Source organism: Lycium ferocissimum, unplaced genomic scaffold (genome assembly GCF_029784015.1).
Source record: "Lycium ferocissimum isolate CSIRO_LF1 unplaced genomic scaffold, AGI_CSIRO_Lferr_CH_V1 ctg2202, whole genome shotgun sequence".
NCBI classification, from domain to species: Eukaryota; Viridiplantae; Streptophyta; class Magnoliopsida; order Solanales; family Solanaceae; genus Lycium; species Lycium ferocissimum.
This window is the reverse complement of record NW_026720075.1, coordinates 35,189-54,130: the sequence shown is the minus strand read 5'-3', so window position 1 is coordinate 54,130 and position 18,942 is coordinate 35,189. Positions and strand designations below refer to the sequence as shown.

Genomic DNA, 18,942 nt, shown 5'->3' with positions numbered 1-18,942 from the left:
AAATCATTCTTTCTTCTCAGATTTTTTTCAATATCTTTTTCATCATTGTACCTTGTTGTCTAAGTGATGAATAAAGAAAAAACCCCATCCTTTATTTTATTATAAAATATTCTAGTAACATTCTCTTTCTTCCAACTTCCAAGTCAAGAATTTTTCTGTCAGATATAATAAAATTCCCTACTATATCTTTCTTCATTTTTTCAAACAGATCAAACCTCACATTCCAAAATGAAGTTTCTAACATGGGTTTTCAAGATTTTTTTTATTTTGACATTTTTTCAGTTATTTTCAAAATCATTTTCACTAGCTCAAGAACCACAAGCAGCACCAGAACCAATTTGTGCCAAGGCTGATAGGCTTGCTCTTCTTGGATTCAAAGCCAAGATATTGAAGGACACTACTAATATGCTGTCTTCATGGACAGGTTTAGATTGCTGTGGTGGAGGCTGGGAAGGTATTGAAAGGAAAAAATATTTATTTATAGTATCATGAATCTCTGAATGAACGCTATAATTCTCTACTACATGAAAATAGCTAGTAACACCTTTATTTATAACAGTGTAAAACTTAAACTAGAAAATCTATTCCTACATTATTCTGACTAAAAAATCATAAGTACTTTTTTCGTCCCAATTTTTGTGACACTTTTTGCTTGTTGAGATTCAAACTATGTGAACTTTGGTCAACATTTTAAAATGTGTTTTTCATCATATTGACATGGGAAGAACTAGAATTTACAGTATTTTTCGTATAGTTTTTTACTAGAGAATTTTATTGAGTTGATCAAATCCAATTTAGTCTCGAAGATTAGTCTAATTGACTCTCGATAAGCGAAAAGTGTTACATAAATTGAGTTTGAAGGAGCAGACATGAATTAAATAAATACCAAATTCGAAATAAATTTGGTTTCTTACTCTAACTTTGAATTATTCTTCCAACAGGTATAGAGTGTGATCCTGCTACAGGGAGGGTGATTAGGTTGATTTTGCAGAAACCTTCTGAGAGGGACAACAACCTTTACATGAAGGGAATTTTATCACCAACTCTTGGTGATTTGCTTTTCATGGAAACAATGATAATAAGTGGGATGAAATACATTGCTGGAACTATACCAATTAGCTTCTCAAATCTCATAAGATTAAAGCAACTAATCTTGGATGATAATTCTCTCCAAGGATATATCCCTTCTGGTTTAGGCCACTTGTCATCCCTTCAGACACTTTCACTTGGTGGGAATCATTTGTCAGGACAAATTCCTTCTATAATAGGAAATTTCAAGAATCTGCAACAGCTGAGTTTATCAGGGAATTTGCTAAAAGGGCCTATCCCAATTGCCTTAAAAAATCTTGGCAATTTGCAGTCTTTGGATCTTAGCCACAATTTACTATCTGGGCTGGTTCCAGATTTCCTAGGACAGCTTCAGAATTTGACATACATTGACCTTTCCAGTAACCAATTGTCAGGGCAGATACCAATTTCCTTGTGCAATTTGCTCAAGCTTTCGTTTTTATCGCTTGATCATAATCTGATGACAGGGAGAATTCCAAGTCAAATTGGGAAGTTAAAGGCACTCACTTCTTTATCATTGAGTTTTAACAAGTTGACAGGCCAAATCCCTGAGTCTATTGCAGGACTACCAAATCTTTGGAACCTTAGTTTATCTAGAAATGCTCTTTTAGATCCTTTGCCTATTGCTTTGTCTAAAGGCCTCTCTTCTCTTTTATCAATAGACCTTTCTTACAACAATTTCAATCTTGGAACAGTGCCTGAATGGATTAGAAATAGAGAACTTTCTGATGTCAACTTAGCAAGCTGTAAGCTTCGTGGGATGCTTCCGAATTTCACAAGGCCTGATTCTCTTAACTCCATAGACCTATCGGATAACTTCTTCACGGATGGGATATCGAATTTCTTTGCAAGAATGTCAAGCTTGCAAAGGGCGAAGATATCAAACAACCGGCTAAAATCTGATATTGCTGGGATCAAATTGCCTGATGGGATTTCATCTCTTGACCTCCACTCGAACCAGCTTTTCGGGTCTCTCTCGAGGGTGTTAAGCAACAACACAAGCAAATTCTTGGAGGTTATCAATGTCTCAAGCAACCAACTATCCGGAAACATCCCCGAGTTTGTCAATGGGTTAAACCTGAAAGTGCTCAACCTTGGAAGCAACAAGATTACAGGTCAAATCCCGACTTCAATCTCGAATCTTGATAAGCTTGAGAGGTTTGACATATCAAGAAACCAAATTACTGGTACAATCCCAATAGGTCTAGGATCATTGGTGAAGTTGCAATGGCTAGACTTGTCAATCAACACAATTTCAGGGAAAATTCCAGATAGTTTGCTGGGGATTAAAGCATTGAGACATGCAAATTTCAGGGCAAACAGATTATGTGGAGAAATCCCACAAGGCAGACCATACAATATATTCAGTGAAGCTGCTTATGCCCACAATTTGTGCTTGTGTGGCAAGCCTTTGCCACCTTGTAAGGGAAAGAAACAAGATAAGTTGGGCCAGTAACTGCTGACTCACTCCATTCATAGGAATTTATGCTTTGTTAACAATAAAGTAGCTTTTTTTTTTTTTTTTTTAATTCTAGTACTACTTGTACACCTCTATCAGCTCACATTGTTAGTCAGTGTTACTTGACATAAATTCAATATGAAATGAATAAATTCATTTACAATTTCTCATCCGATCTCTTTGCAAATGCTTCTCAGCCTATGTGAACTTCAAAAGCATAATGGATCACAAAACCAAATCAAGAAGTATTGTCTTATACTAATACCTTTGTGTATGCGCACCTTAAAAAGGTATAGTACTCAATTCCATTACAAGCATCAAAGGCAATCAAAAAGGCCAACATTTCTTGGATAGTGACTATAATGCTACCAATAATGGTACTAATCTAACCACATATGTGTTTCTCCTACCAAAAGGAAGATTATCACTTGGCAAACACAAAACATTCAAAAAAGAAATAAGAGAATTTGCCAAGAAGTGGAAATTAATTAAGTATCATCAGATAGATAAGAAAAGAAATTTCATTCAAAAAGATATGTGAGCAAGAACTAAACCATAAATTTCCATATATCACTTCTAGTTAAACTAATTTGCAATGATCAAAATTTACACAAGCTTGAAACTAGTCATTTCAAAATCTGGAAGATAGCTACACAATTCAAACACCCAAAGCTCTATGCATCATCATCTTCTATCTCTTCCTTCACTCCCTCAACTACTTCTATCTCTTCTTTCTCTTCCTTCACTTCCTTCTCAGGCTCATCAGCTTCATCCTGAAATTATTAATAAAGACATTAGAATAGGAAAAGTAAACATAACAATCAATAACAAGAGAGAACAAGAGCCCACATTGGCATTTTCATCAGTATCAGTGTTAGACTTCAATGCCTTTTCATATGCTGCTTTGAGCTCTGCAGCCTTATCCTGGTATGGCTTTTTCTCCTGTGAAAACATTTGAATTACACAAGTAAGAATCACATTTCAAACACTGCAACAAACTAGTAAAAACCACATAGTATCACCACCTATGTTGCTCAAACTCTTCAAAAATGACAACATGTGTGTGTGTTCAAACAAGGGTAGCAACAATTTTAGATAGTTGAAGCAATATAGCTTGTCACACACCTCATCAGTCATGGACTTCCATTTCTCACCACCCTCCTTAGCAACCTAGAAGGATAAAAAAAATATAGCACGATTAGCAAAAACACAAGGGAGTCTATAGACCTTATTATCAAAAATAGTTCAATCCAAAATTACCGTGGAGACACTCTTGCAATCAGGATTTGCAGCCTTAAATGTCTGTCTAAAGTCATCCCTGCAAGTATATTCATTTCTCATCAACACAATCTATATAATGTAACAAACATACAAACAAACAAGACATAAATACAAATGGATAGGTAAAGAGATTACATGAACACGAAGAACGCAGTAGGAGGACGTTTAGGAGCATTTGGGTTCTTCAGTTTCTTTTCCCTTTTAGCTTTTGGCTCTGTTGATTTCTCCTTGCTCCTGTGAAGTATTACATAATATGTTAGTACAAAGTTCAAGAATACAAACTATTAAAATGAACAAGTACGGAATGACAATAACAGTAATAAAAATTACTTTGCTGATGGTTTCTTTGTTTCAGTTGGATTTTCCACAACTTGAGCCTCTGCACAAACAACAATTAGTTAATTAATAAATTTTAACATTTTTTTCATATATGACTGGGAACACAGACACACCCCAATAAAATGTCAATATCATTAATTTTAGAGGGAATAAAGAGATTTAAAAAAAAAAAAAAAAAAAAACAAATGTTAATACCCAAATTCATCTTGATTTTGGCATCAAGGCTGCAATTGTGGAAACTTATCAATGCAATGGGTACATCTTTGCTGCATTCTTCACTGCAATAATGAAAAAAAAAAACATTCATTTCAATATACATCACAATTATCAACAAAAAATAAATCCCCTAATTTTCTTCACTCAAATCATAGCAACAATACACAATATCCACATTCACCAAATTTTTCAACTTTTTTTTTTTTTTTTTTTTTAAAAAAATTTCAACATTTGAACACCATTAATATATATATATATATATATATATATATATATATATATATATATATATATATATATATATAAAAAATGAAAAAGAAAACAAAAGAGGGATAAAAAAAAAAAGACTAATTCATTAATAGGAAGCTGTATACTAATTTTCAGCTAATATGCAAACACTCTCAGCCCTTTCAAATTAAAATACATACTAAATTCTTTCATCACAAAAAAATTATACCTGTACCTAATCCAAAACTTATACTATATACTAATCAGTGGCGGAGCCACATATAGTTGAGGGGTGTCACCGACACCCCTTCGTCGGAAAATTACATTGTATAACTAGGTAAATTTTTTATTTTTATGTATATATACTACATATTGACACTTCTTGACTTTTTCGTGAATTTACTTCTTTATATTTTGACACTCCTTAATGAAAATTCTAACTCTGCCAATGATACTAATGTAAACTTCAACAATTCAAACACACCCACTTGTCTACCATAAAAATACTTAAAATGCACACCCATAAAATTCAGAGACATAAAACTTAAAATACATAAGAATGAGTACATACCAACGAGCGAAAGCGGAGCCATCTTTAGCACGTTTAAGACTAGCATTAGCAGCAGATTCAACTTCAACTCTCTTTCTAAATCTAGTTGGTCCATTACCATTTGAATTTGACTTTGTTGCTCCACCACCACCCATTTACAGTTAATTTTGTTTTTAACCCTAAGAGAGAAAAAAATTGGGATATTGAAGAGAGGAAAATAGAGAGATGTGAAATGGGTTGTGGGGGATTTGGAGGGGTTTAAAGGAGAGTAAAACAAGGAGGGAATATGAAAAAAAAAAAATTATGGTTTTCATTTTTTTTTTAAATTTAGCGCCATTTTTGAAATTTTTGGTGGGAGATTGTGAAATGACTTGGATTGATGACGTGTTATGAATGTGTATCGTTGGATTAGAACGTACGGTGCACGATTGCTTAGTGTATCGCAAGAGCAATAAATTGATGACATATAAATGAAGTACTACTACTATTATAACAATTCTTTATAAACATTTTTTATTATTTGAATCGTTTTAATTTATATATATATATTTATTTAACTGAAATTTTTTAAGTAATACTCACTCCGTTTTAATTTATGTGAACCTTTTTAATCTAGGAGTAAAATTTTATAACTTTGACCGTAAATTTTGACATAGATCTTTCAAATTTGTAAAAATAAAATTTATATATTTAGAAGATATATAAGAAGTACTATAAGTCATGATAATTTATGATTCAAATAATTTTGAAAAAGTGTAAGGAAAACGTCGCCTAAGAACCACTTCGTAGACTCCCCAAATAATAATAGGGTCACATAAATTGAAATGGATGGAGTATTAAATATGTAATAAGATTTGTGGGACTATAAGAACTTGTTATTAATGCTGAAAGGAGAATAATCAAATTATTTTTGAATTTAGAAAAAAAGTCTTTTTTTTTTTTGGGACAAGTTTAAGGAACGGAATAAGATCACAGAAGAGGGAGTGTATAATTTGATAATCTTTTAGAAACTTTCATTACAAATTATCGTACAGAGAAAACTTTCAATATTGAGGGTGAAAAAGGTTAAATATTTGTAAGTTTTTTAACCTAGTCCTGTTTTTGTTTTTTGTTTTTTTTATTTGCTTATAGGCTATTCTCTTGGTTCTTTATATCATCCATGGTCTCATAGTATCATTTATTTATCTTTAGATACACCCTCATGTTATGAAAATCGGACACATTATTAGTTTCTTCATATTATGATTAGTATATAAACAAAATTATCTTTAATTCTTCGACATTGGTCCTTCGCAACAATTCCTTCATTTAACACTAATTTTATTGGTTTATCTAGTACTGATAAATCCAAACCCGAATTACAATAAGTATGTTATTGTTGTTGTATTGGATCTAGTATTAGTAAACAATAAATAAAATATCAGTTATTATTAAAAAATGACACAAAGCTAGTTTTTCTTTTTGACACAGGCTAGTTAGTAACTTATTTCTTGAAGACATTCAATTCAAGGCGTAACAAAATATTTATAAGTATATTTTACGGGGCCATTTTGTAGTGGTTCTTTTTCATTAAAAACAATTCTATACTTCTGTTTTAACTAATTTCTATTTGTTTGACCTTTTTCTCGTATGTTAAGAGTAGTGCAAATCGTATTTATTTTCTATTTATCTCAATATAAGATATAATAAACTTAATTGACTCTGTTTTCTTGAAAATTAAGGGGCACTTCGTTCCTTAGTGAGGAATGCTTTTTGATTACTTTATCGAGGAATATAACATTTTAACACATGCAACACTACAAATCTTCCAATTTTGGGCATAAACCAGAAAAAATATTTTCTATAAAGCGAACATGGAAGTAATACAGTATCTATAAATTGTGAATGATTTTTCAATAATCCCAAAACTAGTTGGGTTTCAATAATCCCACGCTGCAGTAACTACAGTATATAATAAATGGTACTTAACTCACAGAGAGTCAGATTAATTATCTGTAGGTGTAAGCAAAGGGAGTTTAATTGCAATGGCTACATAAGCAATAAGATAAAACCCAGGCCAGTTTTCTTGAGATTTGCATGCACAAATTTAACGATTGTCACAGTAAACTAATTAAAAAATCCACTTCAAAAACACATCTCCAAATACCATAGATTCGCTCAAATTAAACAAATCCAAAAGGCCTAACAGCAGTTTATCAAAAAGTAGGCACTTAAGTACGAGCTACAGCAGGAGCTCCTCCAGCGGGGCGTGGAGCTTGACCGGCCTTGGGAAGATCATCCTGAAATAGAAACAAGAAAAAGCTCTAGGTAAGCTCTAGGTTTCCAAAAGATTGAAGAAACTTTATTTCAAAAACTTAATACATTCAAGTAGTTGATATATGTATTGAATACTTTATAGCGAGCAAATTTAGTTGCAGAGTATATGTGAGCAACGAAGACGAGATTCAACTCAGCAAGACCCACCCACCCAACACCAAGCAAACCCACCCTTGATTATCCCACTCCCCACCCCACCCCATACCCTCGCCATGTGTTATGCTAGATTATATATAAATGCTCTAGGAATATTTGCATTTCTTACTTACCAAACACTAGTAAAATAAACAAGAAACCCACTTATTTTGAAGACTTCATACAAGACACACCCCAAAAGAGCAAGTTTCTCAAAAAGAAGGAAATAGACTTCCGCACCTACAATTTGATCCCAATAGAGATATTTGCAGAAAAGATTTAAAGATAATGAGTATAATGCAATACCCTTGGACGTCTGAAGCGCTGTGGAGGCTCACGGACCCTCCTATCAGTACGAGAACGGACCCTAACAACCTTGGAGTGAATGGCACATGAGACACAATATTGCATCTTCAAGTACAGCTTAGGAAGAGTGTACACTGTAAATAAAACATAGTCATGTTAGTTTAATATTAATATACAGCATGTAAATACATATTGTTAATCCACTAGAACCTCACATTCGAAAGCACAGGCTTCCTGAACATCCCTCACTGCTGCTTGTTCAACAATGTTCCTCACAAGGAACCTCTTGATTGCTTTGTCCTGAGACAAATTGATAAGAGACATATCAGTCTAAGTTCCAAAATTCTTGCAAAAACTGGTCTATTAATTTAACACTGGATTAGACATACATATAACAGATATAACTATATGTATATAGTTTTATCCAGTAAATAGGAGGTCAACATTTTTTTTTATGACAACGGAGCAAACCACACAGGAGAGATAACCCTCACTACGCAAGCCCGTGCGACAAGCTCGACCCAAAAGACACAAAAAAAGGGAGGGTCAACATTTTTTCAACCCCTGGTGACTTTTAACTCGCAACATAATTGTTAGAAGAGGACGAGGGGTCTACAACTAGAGCAAAGTCTAATATTACAAAGATTAGCTGAAATAAGTAAAGTTAACTCATTGATGCGTAGATTAGCACAGATGTTGAACTGATAAAGCATGGAAACTACAGAAACTACACTGGACCTTAGCTCGGACAACAGGTTTCCATTGCATCAATACATCTAAAAAACAAGACAACCCAATTTCCTGATTTATAAACAATTTCAGAAAGCACAAACCATAGTATCCACAAAAGGACAGAAATTAAACATCCAGGAACAAACCATCAAGCAGCAAATTTCTACCATGGCACGACCACAAATATCAGCTCAGTCAAACAAAATTAATAATCTCATAAACAACAAAACAAATAAGCACCAAATCAAAAGCACTAAGATATGACCAGAAAAACACCAAAACCTATTACAAGCAAACCTCATTCCAACAAATAACCTATCGCGTGAAACATATTTTAATCCTAATAATCCTTCAGGCATTGTATAGATCAAAATCTTTATTTCTATATTTTTTTTCATCTATATGTAAGCTTTTGCATCAGTTCCATATCATTAATTAAGTTATTACTTCATCAAAAAAATTACGAAAACCCAAATAAAACATAATGGTAACAGATAATTTATTACTAGGTATACATCCAAACTAGTCAGGATCAGTTTTCATAAGACAAATTAGGCTTAGAATAATGGCAAATACAAACCTTATCAACAAATCTAAAACAATAACAACTGGTCAGACAAACACCAAAACCTATAACAAGTAAACCTCATTAAAACAACGTAAGCTAATCATGTCAAAACATAATTATCCTAATAACGACTTTTAACATATTGGCTAGATCAAAAACACGAATATAACATCATGATAATATATAAATTAACTACTAGGATAATCTATATAGCTCCGACTCTTCAAAATTATCGAAGGGTGCGTGTCGGATTCTCCAAAAGTAGTGCATTTTTTTTAAGAATCCGACACGGGTGCAACAACATTTATACCTTGGGGCAGCACTTGCCACAGTTGGAGCAACGAATGAATTTGACATGGCCACGTCCATGTTTGTTACGACCACCATTTCTTCTCTTAAAAGTCTACAAAATTTACACATACAAAAAGCAATAAGAAAATTTTATACATTTAATGTGAGATTTGATGAATAAATTCAAAACTTGTTAGTCACCATTTTTGCTGGATGAGCAGTGAGCACAGTTGAACTCTGATGGCCACAACTTAACTAGGGTTTTTCTTTGATAAGAGATGGAATATATAGGGTTTTTTTGTTGGTAAAGTCTAGTAACCGTGGGCCTACTTTGAAAACTCGAATAAAATGGGCTTCTTTTTTCATAGACCAAATATGGGCATCCAAAATCCTACATACGGGTCATATAGTTCTTTTTTTGTTCTGTTTGTTTCTGCGCGGATTGTCCATCAAACCTAAAAATTTATTGGTCATAGGTTCAAACCCTGTTCAGTTAAAAATTAAAAAAAGATTGCAAGACAGAGTTTTAGATTCTACCTTAAGACAAATTTTGCGTTATAAGGTAGCAATCTCTGCCTTAAGGGAGAGTTTTGCCTGCCTTAGCGTAGAAATTGCAAGTAAATTCTGCCTTGCGGAATCCAAACTCTACCTTAGGATTTTTTTTCCTAATTTTTGACTGTTTGAACCCGGAACCCATAAATTTTTAGGCGAAGGACAAGAATTAAAGAACAGCAATTTGAGGGCCAAAAATTAAATACCACACCCCAAATAAGGACAATCGTGCAAATTGCCCTTTTTTTTTGCTTTAATTTTTAGGTAAATTACCCTAAACATCTCTAATCACATCACTCAATTTTGGATACACCCTTTGTAGCTCTATATTGAATGTTTTACATCCCTATATAATGAAAATCCTAGACATTCTTATTTTTCTTCACATAATTGTGAATATTTGGACGTAATTGTCGCTATCCTCATTACATTCTTTCATTCTAGTTAAATTTTAAGAGAAATTTACATCATGTACTAATGTGTTCATAACTAGTGTAATCTGACAAGTAAGGTTTGAGAAGGATGGGATATAAACCTTACCCACAAGGGTGCGTTGTACGTAGACCTATGTTGTGTACCATGAGGCACAAAATAATTTACATGAATGACAAGCTAAACTTTAATCGTGTATATCTAAGTTCAGATAAAATATCTTAAGTTTGCTTCACTTTCACAAGCAACATACCCGGATTTTTGCGACTTCAATTGTATGTGTCTAAAATTGATTCTTAGATGATTAAACATATAGAATTTTTTTTTATAAATTTCGACAATGTCTTTAAATAGAAATCCAATTAGCTATACAGATTCATCGTAAACCCCCCGCCCTCACCCAAACTTGATACAAGTTAATAACTAGTCGAATTTGGTTTTGCTGCTCTTCATCGAGTTCTTCTCCTAGAAGCTATTCATTGATTCTGATTGCAATTGTGCATCAAAACTTCAATGAGCTAGCCAATGCCCAATTTTAGAAAATACAAAAGGAAAAGGAAAAGAAGAAAAAAAAAACTAGTTGAATCTCGTAGAACCATGGTTTTAAAAAAAAAAAAAAAGAGTCTGTGAGTGATAAATTAATACTCTTCAACCATGGTTTAGTAGAACCACAAATCCTAATCAGTAAATGAAGATTTTTAAATAACAAACGAGGATTGGAATAAGGTATGAGAAAAAATAATGCCCCATAGTAGATAGTTTATGCAGCTTACCTTTAAACATTTAAATCTAAATTTATTCTAAAAAAGACTAACAAAACAAAAGACAAGGAGATTTAAACATCAACCTCAAGAAAACATGAAAGCAGTAACAGTTGGAAGGAAATTGTGCCTACTTAAATAAGGATTGAAAGTTTTTTCAATCTCAAAAAGAAGAGAGAAAATTAGGTAGATTGAAACTCTGTTCTCAATAACAATTATCAAGCCGTGGCTGCATTCTTCTTCTCTTCCTCGAGCTTCTTCAGTTCTGCTAGTCTTTCTGCCCATGCTCTATCCCTAGCAACTGCAGCCATCTTACGCTCTACTCGCTTAATCATTTTCTTCCGGTGTGCCTCCTGCAACTGAGCTTTCCGCTTCTTCTTCTCAGCCTGTACATGAATAAAAACCCAAATTTATAGCAAAGGACTGCTTAACAAAACAAGGATCACAGGAAGCAAACTCAAATTTAAAAATTCAATGAATGGAGTGAATTGCGTAAGTCCTTGAAAGGAAGTTCTTCAGTTTTTGAATGGCCATATGAAGAATGATATGTAGAAATGACTCAAACAGTACTGAACCTTAAATTGCCAATTTTAATGCTTGATCCCAACCAAGGAAACTCAATGAGTCAACAGTAAGGAAAAATAACTAGAAGTTTTATACAAGAAGATAGATCCTCTGAACATGAAAGTTGGCACCATTAACATGCAAGTAGATATTTCCAGGCCAAGGAGAGAGCGCTACATATATCTATCAAATAGATAGTCTTTCATTAGTAAAGAAGGTGATCTCGTACTTGGTTATTTCTTTCAAACTGGTTATATGCTTGGAGCTACAAAAAACAATCACTAATAGGATAGTTAAGAGTCTCTAAGTCCTAAGTTTTAGCAGAGAGATCCAAGGCTTGTACTGCTGATTCAGCTAGTGGTTAGCAACTTGCTTTGCTTTGCTGATTCAGCTAGTCCTAAGTTTGGATCATAACTGTGGACTAGAAATGCTACTTGTTTCAATCTTGCCTTTATAATACAATCGTGTCTATATTGGAAGCATAGAACCATTTGTCAAGTCATTCCTATTCTGAATTTTTTGAAAGCTGGTCAAACTTTGCTTTTGTGAGATGTTTACTTATATTTCGGTTTCAACATTCTCTATAGTTCTTATTGTAGAGATGTAGTTGCTCGGGGGATTTTGTTACGACCTAGCCTATCATCTTCCTTTTTGCAAAATGTTTAGCACGTATAAGAGCACTTCAGTTTCAGGATTTGTTATCTAGAGTGATTTTTTTAATATTCAGGTACCAGTACGATGTCAATGCTCCTGGTGCAGCTTCCCAGCTTCGTCTTGCATCTACATGGCATTTGAACTTAAATATGTGTGTCTAATGTCAAAACAATATTTCAGGCTTACACCAGCTGGAATAATCTAAGCCATGTTAAGGAATCCTACCAGGCAAATCTTCTTATTTTAATAAATATTCTGCCTGGAAACAATTTCTTCATCATGAAACACCCACGTTTAAGGATCATCACTTGCACTAAAAATTTCACTTCATCTACCTGCTGTTACTTGTGCGTATACATGAGATATTACCATGTTTTCATTCCATGCCACTGAATATCTAAACATATTATTTAAGTAATTCAAGAAACTATTCAAACTAAATATCCGATTACTGTGCTTCATGAGATATTGTATCAGCTATCTAGTATAATCCTCCTCCTACTGTTAGTAACGTATCCCTATTTTTTTAATTTTATTTGACAGGATGCAGTCTCAACAGCTGGAGGAAGTAGGTCCATCATTGATGATCATCACAGGAAAAATTATTTCATTATCCCACAGAATAAATTTGGTCAGGACATTTTTCATAAGAGTTACAGAAATCAGGGGACGACCTAGCATAATTAAAATGCCCTCTGAAGATAGCAAACCAATTAGAGTACCTGTTGCGAAGAATATGCTGGATTCACACTTGAAAGGAAGTCTTTTTTGTAAAAGGCAATACAATGGTGACAATAATCATAGCAGCCGCAGAGGTATATTTTTAAGATAAAGGGAATCAAAAGCTGTAACGACATACCAATATAAATGCCTTTCTCTGCCCGATTCTCTTCTTCTCATTCCTCCGCTTGACACTTCCTTCATTGGGATTGTTTGGACTTATAGGTTCACCGGGGGTATATTTTACCCATGCATATGGACCTAAATTCCAAAAGAAAAAAAAAACCTTCTAACTTCTTTTCATTCTGTCACAATCCAAAAGTCAATAAAAATCATAGCCGGAAATATTTTTAGGGAAAATGTTTTCCTTTTCTAGTGCGTGGTTAATCTGAAAATGGAATAAAACCGTAAACCCTAGGTTGCAAATCAACCAGGTAGGGGTGTGTGATTGGATCTTCATGATATATGACTAGTTATCCATCAGACTTGTGACAAAAAAAGACTAGTTATCCAGCAGAAGGCAACCCGTATTTCAATGGATACAAATGATAAAACAAATTCATGCGAGTTTCATCTAAATGCAGAAAATCATGACATGTGAGTTATTCCACAATTAGTGCAAGGCAAGCCAAGCCAAGTTTTTAAGTCCCCCCTCCCCACAACAATGTCGAAAGATGTTCTGATTCCAGACTTATATTCAGTATTTCTTGTCTCATAAAGTCGACAATCTTAAAACTAAACACTTTACTGGTGAATATAATAAAGAATAAAATGATTACACCTCTCAACCTATCTGAACAAGTTAAGCAGTGACATCTGTTTGTACAATTAGTAACAAAGAGAATTCTAAGTCGTTCCTTTACTGTTAAACACCTTTCTAAAGAAAGGATGAAAAGGCTCCAATGGAAAAAAACCATCAGTTTCTTTAAATGAACCGACATTCAGTAATTCTACTCATTCCTTTTTGTCCCTCATTTTCACTTCCTTCTTGGGAGGGTGGGGGCTGGAGGGCCAGACTGAGACTAGTGTGGCAGAATACGTTATTAAATTATATAATTATAAACCAGATAAAAAATGCAGGCCCAACAGAGGTTCCCAGCTAAACAATGCACATTCTTACACTAGAAGTGGCAGAATAGAGAAGGAACTAGGTACTAGATAGGTCAAGACATAAAAAAGACCCTTACCTCAGTTAAGAGTTCAGTCTCATCCACCGATGAAGACACACCCCTACCTGCCTACCTCCACCCCAACCCCCCACCCACCCCACGCCCACTACCTGCCAACCCGCTCCACATCCACACCCCCGACCAACTTACCCCCACCACCCATACGCCTAACCCCCACCACAAGAAGTTACACTCTGAATTAACAAAACTTCATAGTGTTTTGCTCTTAAAATGACATTTTCCAACTTCGTATCAAACACAAGAAAATAAGTAGAAAAATCACTTCTCCAAGAAAACATTTTCCTTCATACCAAACACATCCTCTATGTAAAAGATATTCATCTATACAAAAGCATCATAATTAGCAGAATGAAATGCCCAAATCTGAAATTGACATAAACCCCTAAACCCTAGATCGCAAATCAACTATTAAAAAAAATGATTATAACCGGAAAATGAAGATTAACCTGGAGGTCTCAAGCTAGCCATTCTACATTTTGGTTTGTTACCGGGGGGGGGGGGGGCATTATACTTAATGTATCAAAGTTCCTTGTATAAAAGGTGTTTATACAGATACAATTAAACCTGGTAACAAACTCAAAATTCAACTATGTGGCGTAAATATTTTCTCCCAGTAGACATACAGCGTAATTTTCCCTAAATTCGTCTACACCAACAGCACCCAAAAATACTCAAATGTCGCAAATCAGTAATAAAATCTGATTATAACTGGAGTATGAAGATTATTAATACCTGGAGGTCTCAAGCTAGCTCTTTTACGTTTAGGTTTGTGACTTGGCCTTCGCTTTGGTAAACGACTATCAGTTAAGCTGTGAAAAGCAGCAGTTGATGATGGTGGAATCCATGGAACCCTATAAAGTCGGAATAAATGACGGAGCTCCGGTGCCGGAGATATTGTTGTCGCCGGAGAGTTGAATGCAGATAACCTTAAACCGGGTCGATATGCTCTTGAAAAAACGGGTCGGATTATGGATCTTAGGGCTCCGAAACCCATTATCGTAGCTCGATGATTCGCCAAAAACAGCTGTGATTTCGCGTGGGACAGATGTTTAGGGCTGCTGCGTTCGTTTTGTGTTTTGCGGAAAATGAAAGAAACCCGGGTCGGGTCGGGTCGGGTTATATGTAAGCTGGGCTGGATCTTTGGACCAATTTGGGCTGAAATGGGATTTAAACGGGCAATTTGCACGATTGTTTTTAGGGAAAATAATTTAATAATACCACTTAAGACACTATATTATAAAATATAAGGATATTTTTCTTTATTTACAAAATATAACAACTTAATTATAAATCATACCAGATTTGAAAAAATTTAAAGTCCCACCCTTCCCTTTCCCAAATAATACCAGAACTGAATTTTATTTTTTTTAAAAAAAGACCTTCTCTTTCCCTTTTCTCAGCCGCCCACCCTTCCTTCCCCTTCTCTCCATTCTACTCAACCTCTGCTTCAGATCTGAGAATTATAACAGATGATTATGTTCAAATCGTTAAAACCGCCAACGTTGTGGGGACTCTCTTCGTGGGTTCGATCAGTTCATGAATTTGGTTATTGACAACACCATTGAGGTTAATGACAATGAGAAAAATGAGATTGGCATGGTGGTAATTCGGGATAATAGTGTGGCGACAAATGAAAATTGAAGCACTAGCTTGTTGCCATACCACAGTGGAATGAGGCGATTATTAGAGGGGTCCTTATCTACATTCAAAATATTACTGCTCTTATGGAACCTAAGTGAATTATGTATGGTACCTAAATTTAACTAGGCTTTGACAAGATGAAAGTTGACATGAATTCCTTCCCAAAAAAAATCTAACATGAACTTTGTACAAAATTTATACAATTGTATACATATTTCATACCGTTTTTATAACGTTTTCATACACGCTTTGGTAAAATGTGTATCAGTTAAGCTATGAAAAGCAGCAGTTGATGATGATGGATTTTATATAGTTTTATACAATAAATTATTGAGTTCTGGTACCGGAAATTGGTGTCGCCGAAGCAATGCGGATATACATCGATTTCATACATAAAATATTGAGCAAAATTTTTAAACTTGAGCAAGTTATACACATTTTTGTAGTTTTTGCCGGACACAAAATTTCGCGTGAGAGATGATTTAAGGCTGCTGTTTTTTGTATATATCTTTTGTGGAAGAAATCTATCGTTATGTTTTGTAAACTGCAAAGTATCGTCATATTTTATAAATATACACTATTATTATGTATATATACGTCATTCTCGATTGTTTTTATTCGGGGGTAGTCTTTAATTTTTGGCACTCAAATTGGTAGTCTTTAATTTTTGGTCTTCGCTAAAAACTCCTTGGTTTCGGGTTCGAACCCTAGCTCAGTCAAAAAAAGTTTTAAAAAAATTGTAACATAAAGTTTGGATTCGCAATGCAGAGTTTTGCAGTTCAGGTAGAGTTTTGCTACCTTCAGGCATAAGGCAAACTCTACTTCAAGCAAAAAAATTTTTTTTTTTTTTTTTTTTTTTTACTCAGTTGGAATTATTCAAAACTTTGCCTCAAGGCCTAGATTTCGATTGGGTTTGGGTCGGATCGGGTCGGGTCTTTTTACCATGTGGACTGAGGAAAAAAAATGTCCATGTGGATTAAGATAAGGGAAAAAGGGTCAAAAATGCCCCTCTACTTTGGGACAAGGGCTAAAAATATCCTCCAAACTAATTTTGGGTCAAAAATACCCCTCCCGTCATTAAATTTTTCAAATATACCCTTGTCTCAACGGAAATCCACAACATAACCCGATTTCATTTTTAAACCCGCTCTATTTAATATCGACCCAACTACATAAAAAACCCATATGTGACCAACTTATTCCCAAGTCCTACTTCTGGAGCCACTAGACGCAAGAGCGGGCAACCCATATGCGTTTTTATTTAGTTGGGTCGGTCTTAAATGGAGAAGATTTAAAAATGAAAATGGGTTATGTAACGGATTTCCATTAAGACAGGGGTATATTTAAAAACTTTAATGACTGGAGGGGTATTTTTGACCCAAAATTAGTTCGGATGATATTTTTAGCCCTTTTTCCAAAGTAGAGGGGCATTTTTTACCCTTTTCCCTTAAAGTAAATGACATGTCATATTTATTGGCCAAATATTTATTGGGTGACTTTTGAAATGATATAGGGAAAGTTGAGTGACCCTATTATTACAAAATAAAGAAACATGACTTTGGGAGATCATTACCCATAGTCTTTAAGTGTTTCGCAACAGTACCCGCATCCGCCATTTTATTTTCCACTAACAACTGACTGCTACTCCTGTTTCACCCAAATTGTAAGACATAATAATAATAATAATAATAATAATAATAATAATAATAATAATAATAATTAGTATTCAATAAAAGACAATAAATTTATCAATTACCTAAATTAATGATTAATATTATCGGGGCAATATCAAGTGGCAACCAAATAATAGCCTTCCAATAAAACTCAATGTGTGTTTGGTACGAAGAACGTCATTTTTGAGGAAAATCTTTGACACTAGGAAGTCATCTTCCATCAAAATAGGGAAAATAGCTTCCTCACTTAAGGGTGAGTCATTGTCCATAGAACTATACTTAACTTCATATTAGTTGCTCCAACTAACACAGAGACGTTTTTACTAATCATTAGTATTCAAAAATTTCATCAAGAAACTCTCCGATGTGCTAATATTATTATTAATTTGTAATATGTATTTTTTAAGATTATTTTTCATTCACCGACTAAATACGGATTAACAGTTTTTAGGAGAATATTTCCCGTGAAAATCAAAATAATTTACTTCTGTCATACAAGACAAAATCTCAGACATCATTTATTTACTTATAGACAATTACTCCCTCCGTCTCGAGATATTTATCACGGTTACTAAAAATAATTGTCTCAAATTATTTGTCATTTTAGAAGTTTAATGCACAATTAATTATTTTTCTCCATTTTACCCTTAGTAGAATTTTATCATTAATGGAGATGACACATAAATAGAGTAAACATTTAATGGAGAGAGATTATAACTTAGACATAAATAAGGGTAAAGTTAGAAATACCCCTCTTGCCTCCTAATTAATATTTCTTAAGAGGCGTGTAAAAAAACGACAAATAATTTGATGTGGAGGGAGTATTTATAGTTGACTTTTTTAGTAAGTTGATAATATATAATAAAAAATATTAATTGTGATGGTATAAAAATTACTAATACTAGCAAATCTGTGGCAAAGTAAAAGCAATTAAAGAATCATTAGGGGATTGAGATTTGTAACCTCTACGTTTGTGAAATAGGACATCATATGTTCTTGAAAATGGGAGAAAGATGTATAACTCAGAAGCAGTAGACATAAAATTGAGAACAAATAGCGTGTTGAAAGGGTCCAGTTATGCGATTAAAGTTTAGAAAATCGAAACATGAACATGTGGTTTGTGGAAAAAAAAAATGAAAGGTCACATTTTCAAAATGGACAAAGATGCAAGATAAGCGAAAGGTACATTTTTAAAAATATTCAAATTTCCAGTTATGTGATTAAAGTTTAGAAAATCGAAACATTAACATGTGGTTTGTGAAAAAA

General features: G+C 33.9%; 4 protein-coding genes across 6 annotated transcripts; 1 reads left to right on the top strand and 3 right to left on the bottom strand.

Annotated features, from left to right (window-relative positions):
* LOC132043206 (probable inactive leucine-rich repeat receptor kinase XIAO) lies at positions 1–2,697 on the top strand. Its single transcript, XM_059433685.1, has 2 exons — positions 1–454; positions 942–2,697. Exons 1-2 carry the CDS (start codon positions 229–231, stop codon positions 2,522–2,524), a joined length of 1,809 nt encoding a protein of 602 aa, XP_059289668.1. The 5' UTR covers positions 1–228; the 3' UTR covers positions 2,525–2,697.
* Positions 2,698–3,065: 368 nt separating this feature from the next.
* LOC132043207 (high mobility group B protein 7-like) lies at positions 3,066–5,376 on the bottom strand. 2 transcript variants are annotated; one of them, XM_059433687.1, is made up of 9 exons: positions 5,163–5,376; positions 4,343–4,425; positions 4,139–4,187; positions 3,944–4,042; positions 3,788–3,845; positions 3,653–3,697; positions 3,377–3,469; positions 3,275–3,300; positions 3,066–3,235 (listed from the first exon to the last, which is right to left on the bottom strand). In XM_059433687.1, the coding sequence occupies exons 1-9, from the start codon at positions 5,294–5,296 to the stop codon at positions 3,202–3,204; spliced, it is 621 nt and encodes a 206-aa protein (XP_059289670.1). In that variant the 5' UTR covers positions 5,297–5,376; the 3' UTR covers positions 3,066–3,201. The 2 variants fall into 2 exon arrangements, with proteins under 2 accessions (XP_059289670.1, XP_059289669.1); XM_059433686.1 differs by having other exon boundaries at positions 3,066–3,300; positions 5,163–5,373.
* Positions 5,377–7,142: 1,766 nt separating this feature from the next.
* LOC132043211 (small ribosomal subunit protein eS26x-like) lies at positions 7,143–9,799 on the bottom strand. Its single transcript, XM_059433690.1, has 5 exons — positions 9,691–9,799; positions 9,509–9,601; positions 8,114–8,198; positions 7,899–8,032; positions 7,143–7,420 (listed from the first exon to the last, which is right to left on the bottom strand). The coding sequence occupies exons 1-5, from the start codon at positions 9,691–9,693 to the stop codon at positions 7,352–7,354; spliced, it is 384 nt and encodes a 127-aa protein (XP_059289673.1). The 5' UTR covers positions 9,694–9,799; the 3' UTR covers positions 7,143–7,351.
* A 1,490-nt stretch (positions 9,800–11,289) lies between these two features.
* On the bottom strand, positions 11,290–15,371 carry LOC132043213 (uncharacterized). 2 transcript variants are annotated; one of them, XM_059433692.1, is made up of 3 exons: positions 15,095–15,371; positions 13,312–13,433; positions 11,290–11,620 (listed from the first exon to the last, which is right to left on the bottom strand). In XM_059433692.1, the coding sequence occupies exons 1-3, from the start codon at positions 15,354–15,356 to the stop codon at positions 11,453–11,455; spliced, it is 552 nt and encodes a 183-aa protein (XP_059289675.1). In that variant the 5' UTR covers positions 15,357–15,371; the 3' UTR covers positions 11,290–11,452. The 2 variants fall into 2 exon arrangements, with proteins under 2 accessions (XP_059289675.1, XP_059289678.1); XM_059433695.1 differs by lacking the exon at positions 15,095–15,371 and adding an exon at positions 14,809–14,844.
* Between the last annotated feature and the right edge of the window lie 3,571 nt (positions 15,372–18,942).

Coding starts and splice junctions, on each gene's coding strand:
- LOC132043213 (XM_059433692.1), bottom strand. CDS start 15,356: ATGGGTTTCGGAGCCCTAAGATCCATAATCCGACCCGTTTTTTCAAGA. Junction 13,434..15,094: donor AGCTAGCTTGAGACCTCCAG/GTATTAATAATC, acceptor TTTGGAATTTAG/GTCCATATGCATGGGTAAAA. Junction 11,621..13,311: donor AGAGAAAGGCATTTATATTG/GTATGTCGTTAC, acceptor ATTCATGTACAG/GCTGAGAAGAAGAAGCGGAA.
- LOC132043206 (XM_059433685.1), top strand. CDS start 229: ATGAAGTTTCTAACATGGGTTTTCAAGATTTTTTTTATTTTGACATTT. Junction 455..941: donor CTGTGGTGGAGGCTGGGAAG/GTATTGAAAGGA, acceptor TTCTTCCAACAG/GTATAGAGTGTGATCCTGCT.
- LOC132043211 (XM_059433690.1), bottom strand. Junction 8,199..9,508: donor GTGGCAAGTGCTGCCCCAAG/GTATAAATGTTG, acceptor AATTTGTCTCAG/GACAAAGCAATCAAGAGGTT. Junction 7,421..7,898: donor AGCGCTTCAGACGTCCAAGG/GTATTGCATTAT, acceptor TTTCTATTTCAG/GATGATCTTCCCAAGGCCGG.
- LOC132043207 (XM_059433686.1), bottom strand. CDS start 5,296: ATGGGTGGTGGTGGAGCAACAAAGTCAAATTCAAATGGTAATGGACCA. Junction 3,470..3,652: donor GGAAGTCCATGACTGATGAG/GTGTGTGACAAG, acceptor ATGTTTTCACAG/GAGAAAAAGCCATACCAGGA. Junction 3,301..3,376: donor ATACTGATGAAAATGCCAAT/GTGGGCTCTTGT, acceptor TAATAATTTCAG/GATGAAGCTGATGAGCCTGA.